The sequence below is a fragment of the Mytilus edulis genome, chromosome 2 (genome assembly GCF_963676685.1).
Source record: "Mytilus edulis chromosome 2, xbMytEdul2.2, whole genome shotgun sequence".
In the NCBI taxonomy this organism is placed as follows: Eukaryota; Metazoa; Mollusca; class Bivalvia; order Mytilida; family Mytilidae; genus Mytilus; species Mytilus edulis.
The window spans coordinates 89,588,274-89,603,011 of NC_092345.1; the positions used below are offsets into that span (position 1 = coordinate 89,588,274).

A 14,738-nucleotide genomic window follows, 5' to 3' on the forward strand; every position below is an offset into this window, starting at 1 on the left:
CGCGTCCTAAATCCGTCGCTGAAATGGACTCACCAAATTATATTCAATTGTTTTCTTTGTGTGTCTAATTTCATTAAGTTTGAATTGGCCAATTTACTGATTTCTGTTCACTAATGGAATTATTTTAAAAACTTACACTTATTTTTTGTAAATTCTATATGCCTTCACTGGGAATCGAACCCGTCCATGAATTCTGTTACGTGTGACTAACATCAACATATCGTCGAAACCTCTCGGCTACCAATAGGTTGCGATTTAAATGTCTGATTTATATATATAAATGAATATATGATAAACATCGGTATAACGGACACACAGGGGTTGTACGTTCATGTATACAATAATATGCAATCGTATAGTATGAGTTGGTAGCCGCGAGGTTTCATAGTTAAGCTGAATGAGTTAGAACTTTTCGGTTTCGGTTCGAATCCTTGTGTTCTTTTTGTTGTCCCTATTCTCTAGTTTTCCTGTTTCTGTTTCTTGTTTTACAAGTTATTGTGGATATATTGTTTAATAAAAGCGAGTTTTGTCATTTATTATCGGATCATTGTTGGCTATTCCACATGTTTAAAACAAAAATGTTTACATTCTAGGTGTCCAGTTTTGTTTTAAAAATTAATATAGTATGATTTTATCTGTTTATCTGTAAATTCCTATGCTAGAAAATCGTGATGTGCCTAGAATAAGGCTTCTTGTTAGAAAATTCGGACACATGCTTTATATATATGTATCACCATCATTGATGGCAATCCGATGGATACATCTGTTGTAGAGTTGTCACTGACTCAGACGTACTTATATATATACATATATATATATATATACTATAATATTTGTTCTTTTGTCAAGTTGTTGTCCCCGGCTTTGACACATTCCCCATTTTCATTCTCAATCTTATTAGAAATAAGATCGATTATGTCTCATTTTGTCAAAACAGATAATATTCAGATGCCTGATAAATGAAGATCTTTTAGGGCAGACGTGTTGTGTAATATTTGTATTGTTTTGACCATTTATTTGGGATATATAATTTATTGATATACATAGTTATTTAAACTCACTTACAATACCTTCTAATTAAGAATAGGCTTTAATTTTGAAAAGATATTAACACAATAGTTTAAGTTATAGATACAATGGATAAGCGTTGATTCATTGTAACTATATCACAGAATTTGATGCGACTGTCATGCAATACCATTAACAGTACCAATTTTTCTGCACCAGATGCGCATTTCGACAATACATGTCTCTTCAGTGATGCTCGTGGCCAAAATATTTGAAATCCTAAGCTTATATAAAACATGAAGAGCTATAACCCAAAAGGTAAAATAAGTATAGCCAAATACGTAAAAGGAATCAGAGCTTTGCACCATGGAGATACATTCCTTAATTTATAACTATTTCTAACATTTTGTAACAGCAAATTTTAAAAACACAAAAAAAGTGAGATGTTTAGCTAGCAGGTTAAATTCACCATTTTCAACATAAGAAAATGATCGTACCAATCCAGGAATATAATAGTTGTAATCCACTCTTTTGAAGTGTTTTAGTGTTTGATTTCGCCATTTGATAAGGGACTTTCCGTTCTGAATTTTCCTCGGAGTTCAGTATTTTTGTTATTTTACTTTTTAATCAATCAACTATCAGACTAGACCGTACTAATACAATGTAATAACAGTCATCTATCTAGAAATAAACATTTTAATTTAGAATTATTGCATTATTATTACAGAGATTGATTTTCAGACGAATAAAAATGATTCATACAGATTTCAAAGATTTTGAACAACACCTATACAGAAAAAATTTCAGTGTTCCTCTACAATTAACATCGAAGTTCTGAAATACATTAAAATGTTTTGGTATATCTGTGAAATATACAGTCACCAAATTTATCAAATATAGACAAGAACTTATTAATCCCATGATCAAACCTTGGTAAAGTTTTCTTTTTCCTTGTATTAGATGCCTCTAACCACATGCATTGTAATCACTAGATCATTTATAATAAATTTGAATTTCATCGAAAAAAAACCATTTAAATCGTTCGCTAATTTGATTATATCAATGTTATCATCTTAAACTCATCCATATACAGATAAATCATAACTACTGAGTTCTTACACAATTAACTAAGAAATAAAATCTTATGTCAAATCAACTTTTGATAAAAGGGAACCCTTCATTTTTAATAAACTTAATACGAAAAAGCTGTTACGTTTCAGAATATACAAGAAAGGCCTCATTCTTTAACTTTAACTGTCCTTTGATAGAGATAATAAGTTCAAACTAGTGTTTTTTCAGATTATAAATATATTTTTGTTTTGATATTTGAAACATCATTTTGCACATCATTAAAGCAGTTTGAAAGTATTATAGAAATTTGGTATTGGAAAATTACATTTATCCAATGAAAATGATATAAATGTGTACTTCAGTCCTCACGTTAACTCAAATTCATTTTAATATAGTTAATATAGATATTGAAACTAAACTCATTTTTTATCATATTCAATCTATCATGCAAATCAAATGACAAATGTTCATGATAGAAATTGATATATAACGTCTATTCAAAATAAAACTTTTAATGGGACGTTGCGTTGGCAATTCATATCATTTGAAGTTACTTTGGATTCAAGCTTAATTTTTTATACTTTGTACTAGATCATACTGATGTTCAACATATTAATATAAACAAATAAAAAAAATGAAATAAAAATATAGTATACATTTATACATGTATACCACATGTTTATGAATGTATTGCTGAATATTCCTTGTTATGAATTGCTGGTATTGATCACTTTTCAGACTTATCGATATATATCTTAAATAGGGATATTAACCATGAGTTTCTTCCGTAAAAAATGAAATGTCAAATGACCAAAAAAATCAAACTCCAAAAAAATTCAAAACGGAAAATGACATAATCAACAGCTCAGGCACATCAAAACTAATTTAAAAACAAATTTCATTTCCTTGACTTTGTACAGACATTTCTTAATGTAGAAACTGGCAGGATTCATGTTTACATTTTTTTATACATCGAAATATGTCCTTTTTTCCTTCTCAATGTATATGTGTGTTTGCGTGCATTTTTTTTTTTTTATTGTACGTTATTCAAGGAATTGCATGATATTATATTAATGTTTTTGTCAATTTTCGTCGTTTTGTTTAGAATTGACGACATTCACCATGTCAATCAATACAGTTGGGGTCAGTTTTAGTCTCTTTAAAATCTGCCTAGCACATTGACAACGAATAATGTGGTCATTTTATAAATTTCCTGTTTATAAAACTTTGAATTTTTCGAAAAACTAAGGATTTTCTTAACCCAGGCATAGCAGTATTTGGCACAATTTTTTGGAATTTTGGATCCTCAATGCTCTTCAATTTTGTACTTGTTTTGGCTTTATAAATATTTTGATCTGAGCGTCACTGATGAGTCTTATGAAGATGAAACGCGCATCTGGCGTACTAAATTATAATTCTGGTACCTTTGATAACTACCACAGAACAGTTGTCGACGGTTCTTACTTCAGACATTTTACCTTAACAAAGTTGAAGAAAGTTCTCCCTTAGAACAGGTTTACATAGTTATATTCTTAAAACAGGTTTTGGCAGATCCTTATATATATTAAGTTTAGTAGTTTAACATTTTATTCTATTAATCGTCTTAATGTATTTTACTCAATTATTTCTTTCTTTCATTTTTTTCATTCTAATTTATTTATTAAATAGATATAGGAAGATGTGGTGTGAGTGCCAATGAGACAACTCTCCATACAAATAACAATTTAAAAAGTAAACCATTATAGGTTAAAGTACGGCCTTCAACACGGAGCCTTAGCTCACACCGAACAACAAGCTATAAAGGGCCCCAAAATTACTAGTGTAAAAAGCTGTATTTAAAAAAAAGTCTGTTAAAGCGTTGCTACTTTTAAAGTTGTTTTTTCTATATAAACTGTTTTTAAATTAAATGCCTTACATTACTTATATATCAACACTAAATAACTACAATGTAGGTCCTCATATACAATTTTATTTCATAACCGCCTTTTCATCATTATTTACAAAGGAAAGACTTTCGATTAAGATTAATTATAAAAAAAATTAGATAAAAGAAATAAAAACATGCATCTTGGAATGTATTTATTTCTTACTATTTTTTTTTTTATATAAAATACGACTGACTGGGAAAAAAAACCCCAGATAAGCTGTTTTATATCACGACGGGAACTGCTATTATTTACGTCGTTTATAGGTGTCTTAACATAGAACAGATTCAGACAGTCCTGTCCTAGAACTGAACTTGACAGTCCAAATAAGAACAGTTTTGGTTTAATATTCCTCCGAACTGATTCTAACAGCTCTATTATCAAACTAGTTTTGTCAGTTCTACCATATAACTTATTCTATCAGTTTTAAATAAGGACCGTTCTAGGGTGAAATGCAAAACAACTAAAAACACCAAACGTCAAGAAGAATTCAAAGTCCATAATCAAATGGCAAAATCAAATCTCAAACACATCAAACGAATGGGTAACAACTGTCATATTCCAGAAGTTATCGAAGGTAGACACAATTTTTCCAAGGGTAGAAAGAAGTTTTTCTGAGCTAGACAGAACTGTTTTGAACTGTTTCATAGCAGATTAGCCTGACTAAAAAGAAAAGGTAAAACCTGATACCCACTGGTGACCGCAGGTAATTAATTATAAAATGAGAACGTTAAATGATCAGACGGTATAAATTTAAATACCCAAAGCAGACCTGCAGTTAAAATGAAATGACGATTATGACTCTTTACGAGATCGTGGAATGAATTAGTTGAGTTTATTATTTAATTAATGTAGCAAAAGCGTATCATCGAATTGATAAAAAAATATTTATTTGTTGTTGATTTGAATCAAATAAGTAATGAATTTATATGAAAGCTTGATTTATTATCAAAATATTAATTTTCTGGTTTTTGTTATTAAGTACGATGACTGAAAAAAAAACTTACCATCATCTTTGCCATATAAGTTATCTGCAAGTCCTGTCAGACATTCAGATTCACTCCTGTAATTCCAAGGTTCTTTCATAATACTATCAGTTGCGGTTCCATTTCCATCCTGAATAATAAGTGCATATAATAAGTTAATCCAGTCAACAAAAATCTCTGTATATTACCTAACAACTTCAGACACAGTTGATATTTGTTTAGTAACTGTTTCAAAGACGATTTAACTAACTGTTGACTTCTGTATCGATTACTGACTAAAAACTCTTCTTGCTTGTCAGATTCGAACACTATCACCTGTACATGTTACAATTTGGAGATCAATACAACATGGAGTTATTGGCCATGATACTAATGTCATCATTCATGCCTATGTAAAATCACATTCACTTTATATATAATTTGCTAGCTTAATTCTGGTGTCATTTTAAGTAATGTTTTACGTAAATAACGTCTTGTAGTTCATACTAGTTTAGCTCATTTTAGTTGTTTCTTGTTTTATTCGACAACTAAGTTTAATTAATTCGGACTTAACTATTGTAATTTATTAGTTCCCTTTACAATTGTATTATCACTATTTTATAACCTTAGTTTGATGTAAGAATTTGTAACAGTATTCTCAGAATTATTCTAAAAGTTTCGCTGTTTCAAATCTCTTCGAGAATGATTTTACGAAAACTTATTGTTATGAAAGTGTTCTTGTCAACTACATGCCATTCATTAATACAGAAAACATACAAGTGATGATATACATTCTTGAACGTTCCTTGTTGCAAAAATCGATCACGACACAGAAATTAGATAGATAAAAAATACTATTGAACTCACGAACAGCGCTATAACACAGTACTAATAATCCGATTATTTGTACACATAAACATAAATTATCTTAGTACTAATGACATACTTTGTAGCGCGAAAAAAAACCACATCATATATATTAGGATTGATATTTTGTACGCCAGACGCACTCATCGTATATACTAGGATTGGTATTTTGTACACCAGACGAACTCATCGTATATACTAGGATTGGTATTTTGTACGCCAGACGCATGAATGTTTAGGATGAGTTTTTTCTTCATTTATTTTACATAGATACAAATATTCATATATATATAAACAAAAAAATAGATTCAATAACCTAATATAAATTTTGCCGAAATCAGATCACAGTGAAAATGAAATGTGTCAACAAAATTATAACTATCTGCATATTTTGACCCAGACACTATCTATTCTGATGAAACCATACGAGAGTAAATAAGAAATGGATTATGTCCTTAAAATAGGACATTCAGATAATTATAACTTAACTGCTTTTACTAATTTTGATCATTATATTACATCTTCAAACAGCGGCATTTAAAAAAAACCGTCATGCAGCTGAAAAAAGATGGACTAAAGATACCAGAGGGACAGCCAAACTCATAGATCGAAAATAAACTGACAACGCAATGGATAAAACAAAAAAAGACAAATAGGCAAATAATAGTACACAAGACACAACATAGAAAACTAAAGACCTAGCAACACGAACCCCACCAGTGGACTGTATTCTTAGCCTGACATTTATACAAAATATATATGTCCATTTTCAAACCATAAATCCAAGAATGCTAACTTGCCTCTCTCCCCATCCCTCCATCACCATCCCCCTCCCCCTCGAAAAAAAGAGGAAATATAGGTATAACGCCTTATTGCTGTTGCTGTTAATGACGAGCATTCACTAAAGCAATCATGGTTTATATGCATGCGTCAGATGCTTAAATCTAACAAATCAAGTAAAGGCGTCTCCTGCTTTGCGTGAATCATCCACCATGGGAATCCATACGTAGTCAAATGTCATTATAGGTTAAACAGATTGAATAACTATTTTGGTATCATAAGATCTAGTGATTTGCAAAACATATTTCTTATTAGTCTTTACAGTAATGTGTTGGAACAGTGTTTGTTTTAGGAGAATGACCCTGCTAATGAAGTCCGTAAAGCATGAACATGGACTAACGAGACGTATCATTTGATGTATAAATAAAGCCCATTAGATGAAGCAGCTGCTTCGTTTGGAACAGATTGAGCACTTAAATGTAAATGGATCATACGTAGCAAAACAGCAAAAGAGTGCACTCAGAGCATTTGAAAACTAGAACAGACGTGAAAAGCGACCAAGTCCATGTTGTTTTACTGTAATTCTTTAGGGACCTCTGATGGCCCCATGGTATTTGAGAGGAATAGTGCAGAATACACTATTTGATTAACTCCCAGCACCTGCACTTGTGGCAGGAAAATCTAATTTAATAAACAACATCCATCCGTCAGTACGAATTTACAAACTTTATCTTTGCATAGGAATGCCTTTTAAGACGTTAATATGTAATATGTCATTGTAGCGATATATTTAAGATGTCATTAAGCGCGGAGGTTCGGCTGGCCACAAATCCAGGTTCAACTCACCATTTTGTTTTAAAATGTACTTTACCAATTCAGGAATATGGCATTTTTATTTAATAATTCGTTTATTTGTATGTTGCATTGTTAATGGTTTTTTTGTTACACTTCATTATTCTGTTGTTTCGTTGTTTTCCTCATATAGTTGATGTGTTTCCATCGGTTTTAGTTTGTAACCCTTTTTTTATTCTCTCTTTATTAATCGATTTATGACTTTTGAACAGCCGTGTACTACTGGTGACTTTATTTAATAACTACAGACGACTTTTTGTTAATTTTCTTCCTGGTCAAAACTATTTACTTATGTCTTTCGATTTTTTTTGGTAAGCAGTGATATTTATCTAAACTGTGTATAACTCGTTATTTCCCTTTCAACCGATCCTGTGAATCCTTAATCCGCGATGATCATTTAGAAAGGGGAAAAATTTAAGGAAACAACGTTTTAAGAAGAAATAGTAAAAATGTATGCATTAATGTTTATTACACCTATTTTATAACCAACAATAAATACAAGAATTTATTAATAACAACAATGTCTATGTGAAATAGAATAAAGGAGGCATGAACTATACATCAATAGCACGGCAGCCGTACAACACGTTACTAAGGATGCAGAGTAAATCTAACTTTACAGCAAGCAAGCAGTCATGACATTATTCAACATATTATACCAAAATGTAGTCGTTGATTTTACCGATAATATTAAAGCCTTTAGTCAATTTTATAAGTAACATGGGTAATGAACATACAGTGAGAGATTTGGCTAGCAATAAAACCAGGTTTAATCATACATTTTCTACATAAGAAAATGCCTGTCTGAATTCAGGAATGTGATATTTGCATTAATATCAATTCATGCGATGTGTTTTTGCTGATCATTTAGTCATTTTATTAGGGACTTTCCGTTTTGAATTTTCCTCGAGGTTCTGTATTTTTGATATTTAACTTTTTATGTCGGCATTTTTCAAAATTTCGAAAATTTACGAAAAATATATAACCTAGCATTCTAGTTATATGTTCATATGGCTTATTGACATGATTTTGATATCTGAAAGAGCTTGAGTCAGTAAAATCAATTTCTAGGAAATATTTCCGACAACTGCCAAACAAAACGTGTTACAGTAGCTTGTCATTTATATGGATAACCTGTTGCTCTAATATTAAAATGACAAAGATAAAACTCATTGCTCATTCGTCTTCATAGCGGCGTACAGTAAATTTCGAAATCTGTCTAAAATGGCTACAATACTTTGTCCAATTTTTATGGAAGTGGGAAAAGTAATTGGAATGTACAAAAGTCAATGTTAGGTCGGGGAGAAGCAAGTCAACGACCACTGAAAAGTCTATCCCAATCAACAATTTATAATATACGCAAATATAAGCCTCGTTAATGGAATATCACAGCCATCATCAGAGCAAAGTGAACTTTTTTGTACTTAACAGTTAATAATGTGTCGTATCCGTTGCATAATTGCATGTCAAAGTTGGTACTTGGGTTGACATTAAAATGTCTTTTTTGATAAATATATTGCTTATGATTAACGATTGCTAGGATATAGTAGATATAGAAGGCGGGTGTTTATTAAACCAGCTTAAAACGATCTCATAAAATAGAATATCGCGATAAGTAGCGGGAAAAAATACAAGAACAACATCATACTGATAAAAATATGTCATAAGTAGCAGAAATTACACAGACTAAAACAAAATTCATAATTTAGAAATTACAAATTTTCCTTTAAAAAAAAAAAAGTTTTATCTCAACTTCATATTTAACGACATATATCGGAATCACGACCACATGATTATCTTTTATAAGAAATTATTTAAGCAGTAAGGTAATATGCGCAATTGACCTAATATGAAAAAGAAATATAAAACAAACATATTTTGTAATGATTTACGGATGTAGAAAACAGATATTCACAGAATAAAAAATCTCAGACAAGATTAATGGTCACAGGACTGAAAGTCACAATTTAGTTTACGAATATTTTAAGTAAAATTAGGATTTTTAATGAGAACATATCAATGATTGTGAAGACAAACAAACATATAAAGGTTTTTAAAAAGTTGCCTACAGACCCCTGACACATCTTTAAAAAATAAGAAAAATTCCAATTGCTTGTGGTTGTACAGTAATCAAAAAAGATTTCGTTCTCTCGTACTTAATCATAAAAGCTGTCCACATTATTGTCCCTGCTATTGAAACTTCTTGAGCCAATATCAATTTAGTTTCTATGAGCAACAAGAAGTGTGTTACATAGGGGAAATATTTAATTTGATATTCCTAAAATGATCAAACTTGCTCTCTATAAGCCCCGTAGATACCTGCCAAATTGACTGTTTTGTGGGTGTATCTGTCTGATTCAATTATGTAAATATTGTAAACTACATAAAAAACATTATATTCTTCTATTTTAGGAACAATTCGAGGTTGTCATAGGAAAACGACTTGAAAGACAAATTGTCATCTGTAAGTATTAATTTACGTTACATCAGGGTTTTTTATGACGAAGGAAAATCCAGAAAAAGCACATTGGATGCAAGAAATTTATAATTTGTTTTAATATGTGTTTCATATATTTACAAAAGAAAAGAACAAAAGGTTTATATAATGTTAAAACGCATCGAAACATTACGCTTATAGTTAGAAAAATCATTAGCACTTTTCGTCTTCACAGTGGTGCACGAATCTAATATATCGGTACGATTGGATAGAGGACGTACAAAGGTAGATGGTGAGAATTTGATACGAAAGACGTGAGTTTCGTCTACATAAGACCCAGCAGTGACGCTCAGATCAAAAAAGTTTGAAAGCTAAACAAGTAAAAAGTCGAAGAGCATTGGGGACCCAACATTCCAAACAATGTTGCCAAATACGGATATTCTTGGAATACGAAAAAATCATACTTTTGAATACACTAGATTGAAATCACCTCAAAATGTTTGAATTATAAAATCTACAAGAATGATTTAACATTTGAAGATAAGTAAACAAATACTTCCAAATAAAGATTGTATAACTGTTTGTAAATTTATTACACTTTATCATAATTTACTAATTGAAAAAGGTCGATGCACAAATGTAGAATGAGCACAGAGAAAATGCACACTCTGTGACAGATCATAGATAGAAGACGAATGTCATTATATTTAAGAATGTCCTGCACTAAAATATAATAGGAAACTGTATTCATTTATATATTTTCATGTTACTCAAATAAAGCAAACTTGAGAAACTTTTTAACACAAAGAAATTTTCTTTTCTTAAATGTCTGTATTAGCTAACTAAAATATTCATCGAGAAAAATCGGATTTCCTGGCTAAACCACACTACAATGTTGTTATTAGTTCTTGGTCGAATTATTCGCTTACATTGGAATTGTTCTAAGCGATGTTTTTTATCTGTTTTAACAAAACTGAACCAAACTGGCTGTTTAAAGCGAATTATAATTTCACTATTTCACTTTCATAAATGATTGAACCAAAAATATTCCTTTTTTATATATCTCTTAGCTAACGCCCCTTTAAGATATTTGGTAAGATAAACTCGTTTAATATTGTAAAGGTGACCCAATACAATATATAAGTGGTCAGTACATTCATTTGGGGTTCGAACTTCGGTCGCGATCGCACCATTTGATAGTTATTGACCCCGTTTAGGTCACTAGAACACAGTGTAACTAATAATACATGCATTAACAACGGGAAAACGGTCTTTCTGTTTAATTCTTTAGATGCAAATTGATTTTTTTTTAGTGTAAGGTACTTCTGTTATTCTATTTAAGTTCGTCATTAAAGATGTTATTTTGAGATTATAAGAAGGCCATCCTTTCGTTTTACTCCTTCGTAATTTTATAATATTACAAGTAACAATTTGAAAGATTTAGTGACAGCTTGCATTTATGCTGTTCTAATGGACGTAGCGGTCAATAATGATACCAAAAATACTTGTTGAATGACAGATAAGTGGCTACAAATGTTTTCGCTAAAGAAGATTATGTTGTTTCCTACCGATAAACATCCGTTTAAATTAAAATTACAGTTCATTCAGCTTTTCGCTATTAACTTTCTATATAATGAGAAAATAAAACACCATATGTCAGGCAAAGGTAGGTCGGTAATATTTGCCTTTTTTCCATCTTTTTTTTTTAAATATTCTGACGAAAGAATAATTTCTTATCTCTTGATTTTATTCTTCTTATACAGTTTTTATTTAGATTTCATGTATGATTTACCTAAAACCTTCTACCATTAATCATATCTATTTTGGTATCGTCTATTTTCTCTTGTGCAGAGGCACTTATAGTTAAAGACATACAAATCATATTTGTGAAAAGTGATAATCCTGCTTAGCAATACTGTTTGTTTTTTCTTGGTTGATATGTTTCAGCAATTAGCACATGAAGGTAATACGGCGTTTACCTCATTTATGGTAGGGTAAAGTTTGCGTCTTATAATATCTAAGATTCGTTTAATGTTTATAGACACGTTAACTGTTAAATAAAGAAATACTAAAATAAAGATAAAAACGGCAATTGAACTTTTCATGGTTTTGAAAACATGAATCGGCATTGTTTAAATTTCAAATCAACCCATTTTAAGCTTGTTCACCAAGATATATTCAGTTTCTCAATATACTTAGCAGGAGGTTAATTTATGTTCTCATGCCAAAGCAAACCAGCAAACATGAAATAGATAATATTAAAGGAACAAGAGTAAAACAATCTGTCTTGTGTGTTGTTTCCCTAGGCATTTATTTGCGTCAAGTTAAGGGATTTATTTAGTGGTTTTTTTTATTCAGGTATAGGTCTATGAGGAGTTATACTTCTAGTGTAAAAGTAATGTTGGTGTGAAAGTTAGTTTAACGCATCACCCCAACCCAAATGACTGTTTTGTTAATTGATAAGTTATGCATTTTATATAGATTTATAGGAAGATTTTAGGGTCATTTTTGCTTAGTCTTTCGTGTTCTGCTTGTACAAGAAGGTGGAGCCGGACAGTGATTTAAACATTTGAAAGTACAATACAAATTAATTTTCAAAACCGTCCAAATAAGACATCTTTCAAAAAATGGTAGAAGTATACTCACTCAAATAAATAATGAAAAATTACCATTCATGTTATAAATATTTATTTCAGATCAGATATTACTAAAAGAGCCCAGGAAAGATTTGCTTGATTTTTGCAACTGTGCTACATATTTACTTGCTTACTAACTTGCTTACCAGGGTGTTATAATATGTAACAATTGATGTATATTTCGAAGCCTTAACAAAAATTATATTTCAGACAAAATGACATGTATACAATGCGTCATGTAGCAAACAATCAATGAATTATTAGACAAACGTAATCGTAGGCAGATATTTGCAGTGAATGTTTTCCCTACTGTTGTCATATATATAGCAAAATATCAAGTGTATACCAGTATGTCCAGCTTAGAAATCGACATAAAACGTACAACTTACCAGGAGACGTAAGAATATGACTAATGTGTTATAACATAGGTTTTTTTCTTCTTACAATTTTTTTCATTCTCTTTATAATGTGCATGAAATTTTTGTTACTGGATATTCAGAGAACAACGATCAATTGCAATATTGTTAAAAGATGTTATTTCAGTCAATAGGTTAAACATTACGAACATTTGTCGTGGTCCAACTAGCAGTTTCAAATGAAACATTTTATATTTGCAAATTTGATTCCCTTTTTCCTCAACTAAAAGAAAAAGGTATTATAGGTGCCCGAATAGTAGCATTTGAAGTTGCATATCAGTATAAACGGGTCAACTCATAAAATAAGAGCATATACCGTTAAAACAGAACAAATACAAATTGGATCTTTAAACCCCTGTATATAAGCCTGGGCCCAGTTTCACGAAGCTGTCTTAGGACTAAGATATGTCTTAGGATGGTCTTACGACATATCCTAGTCCTAAGTGGATTTCACGAAGTGGTCCTTAATAAGGACATCTCTTAAAGTTGGTCGTAAACTTAGGACTACACGAGATGTGTCTTATGATGGTCTTAGGATAGTCATACGTTTATTTATATAAATAACACTATTTTTTATATCAATTTTGCACAATATCTTATTATTATCTAATTATCTATTCGCATTTTCCTGGTTATAACTAAATCTTCATAAGGTGACGGAGGATCATGATTTGTAAACAATGAACATTCGATGTATTGATATCCTTATTATAACCGATACAGTGGCTAATTGAATTCAACTCAAAATTCATATTTATATTGGTGTATTATTTATAGATAATGTTTATACAAATTACATTTATTTTTCATATTAAAGTTTGCAAATTATCTTGTTATATTAATCAATACGTTTAGTAATTTATGGTCAAGACATACTACATTTACATGATTTTTTTTCCGTAAATTTTAATATTTGAAAATTTAAAGAACTTACGACATGTTTAGGATATCTTTACTGAGATTATCCGAAGACAGCTTCGAGACGAGGTCTGCAATTTGTCTTAGGATAGTCATTAGAGTATCATAAGACATGTCCTAAGATATATCTTATGACATATCTTAGGATAGCTTCGTGAAATCGGCCCCTGGTTTCATCGATTTAAAAAATAAAAATGTAACCATTCATGATAGATGTACTTCTTACAACAACCTTTCTGTATTTTAGCTAACTTATTAGTGCATTGTGTTTATCAAGAAAGGAACCTTAATCTTCCAATACAACATAACGAGCTCGAGGAAGTGGAACGACCTCAGTTAAGGAGAAGTATATAAAGCAAAGGTATGAACCGTTTTGGATAAACAGGAAATACTTAGTTATATATTGTCAATTATTACAGGTAATTAATGAATGACGCAACATCATTTGTTTTATCAGCTGATTTATCATTCTTAGTGTGGATAATGTTCTTGTCATAACAACTGTAATGACAATATAGCGTGTCGCAAAACACGTTCCTAGAATTTTGATTACCTTATTTCTCACATTGAATGTTCTTATTATTGTAACATTCACGACGAACTAGTTTCATTCTGATAGGATTATCAACCTCATAGATAATGTTATGTTTGTTTCATACATTTACTACCATATAGGGATTGATATTGAATGACGGTTTGTTGTTGTTAACTTTTCATTTATTTGTTCTATTAGCCCACGTGTTGGGTCCCTACATGCGAAACATATACATATATCTCCGAGATATTATAATATTCAAAGGTTTATGTTTGCTTCATGGTTTCCATGATAGTTAATTCGCCTCTAAAACCAAAGTTTAAATAGT

The 14,738-nt window shown here is 30.6% G+C and overlaps 1 protein-coding gene across 2 annotated transcripts in view; it reads right to left on the bottom strand.

The window, feature by feature from the left end:
• The window catches only part of LOC139513350 (PDF receptor-like), a 52,381-nt gene extending 47,072 nt beyond the window's left edge, over positions 1-5,309 (bottom strand). The window contains exon 1 of one of the 2 annotated variants that reach the window (XM_071301754.1): positions 5,012-5,309. In XM_071301754.1, coding sequence (XP_071157855.1) covers positions 5,012-5,090 — 79 coding nt within the window. In that variant the 5' untranslated portion in view covers positions 5,091-5,309. The remainder of the gene's footprint in view (positions 1-5,011) is intronic. The other variant, XM_071301753.1, reaches the window with a different exon arrangement.
• Between the last annotated feature and the right edge of the window lie 9,429 nt (positions 5,310-14,738).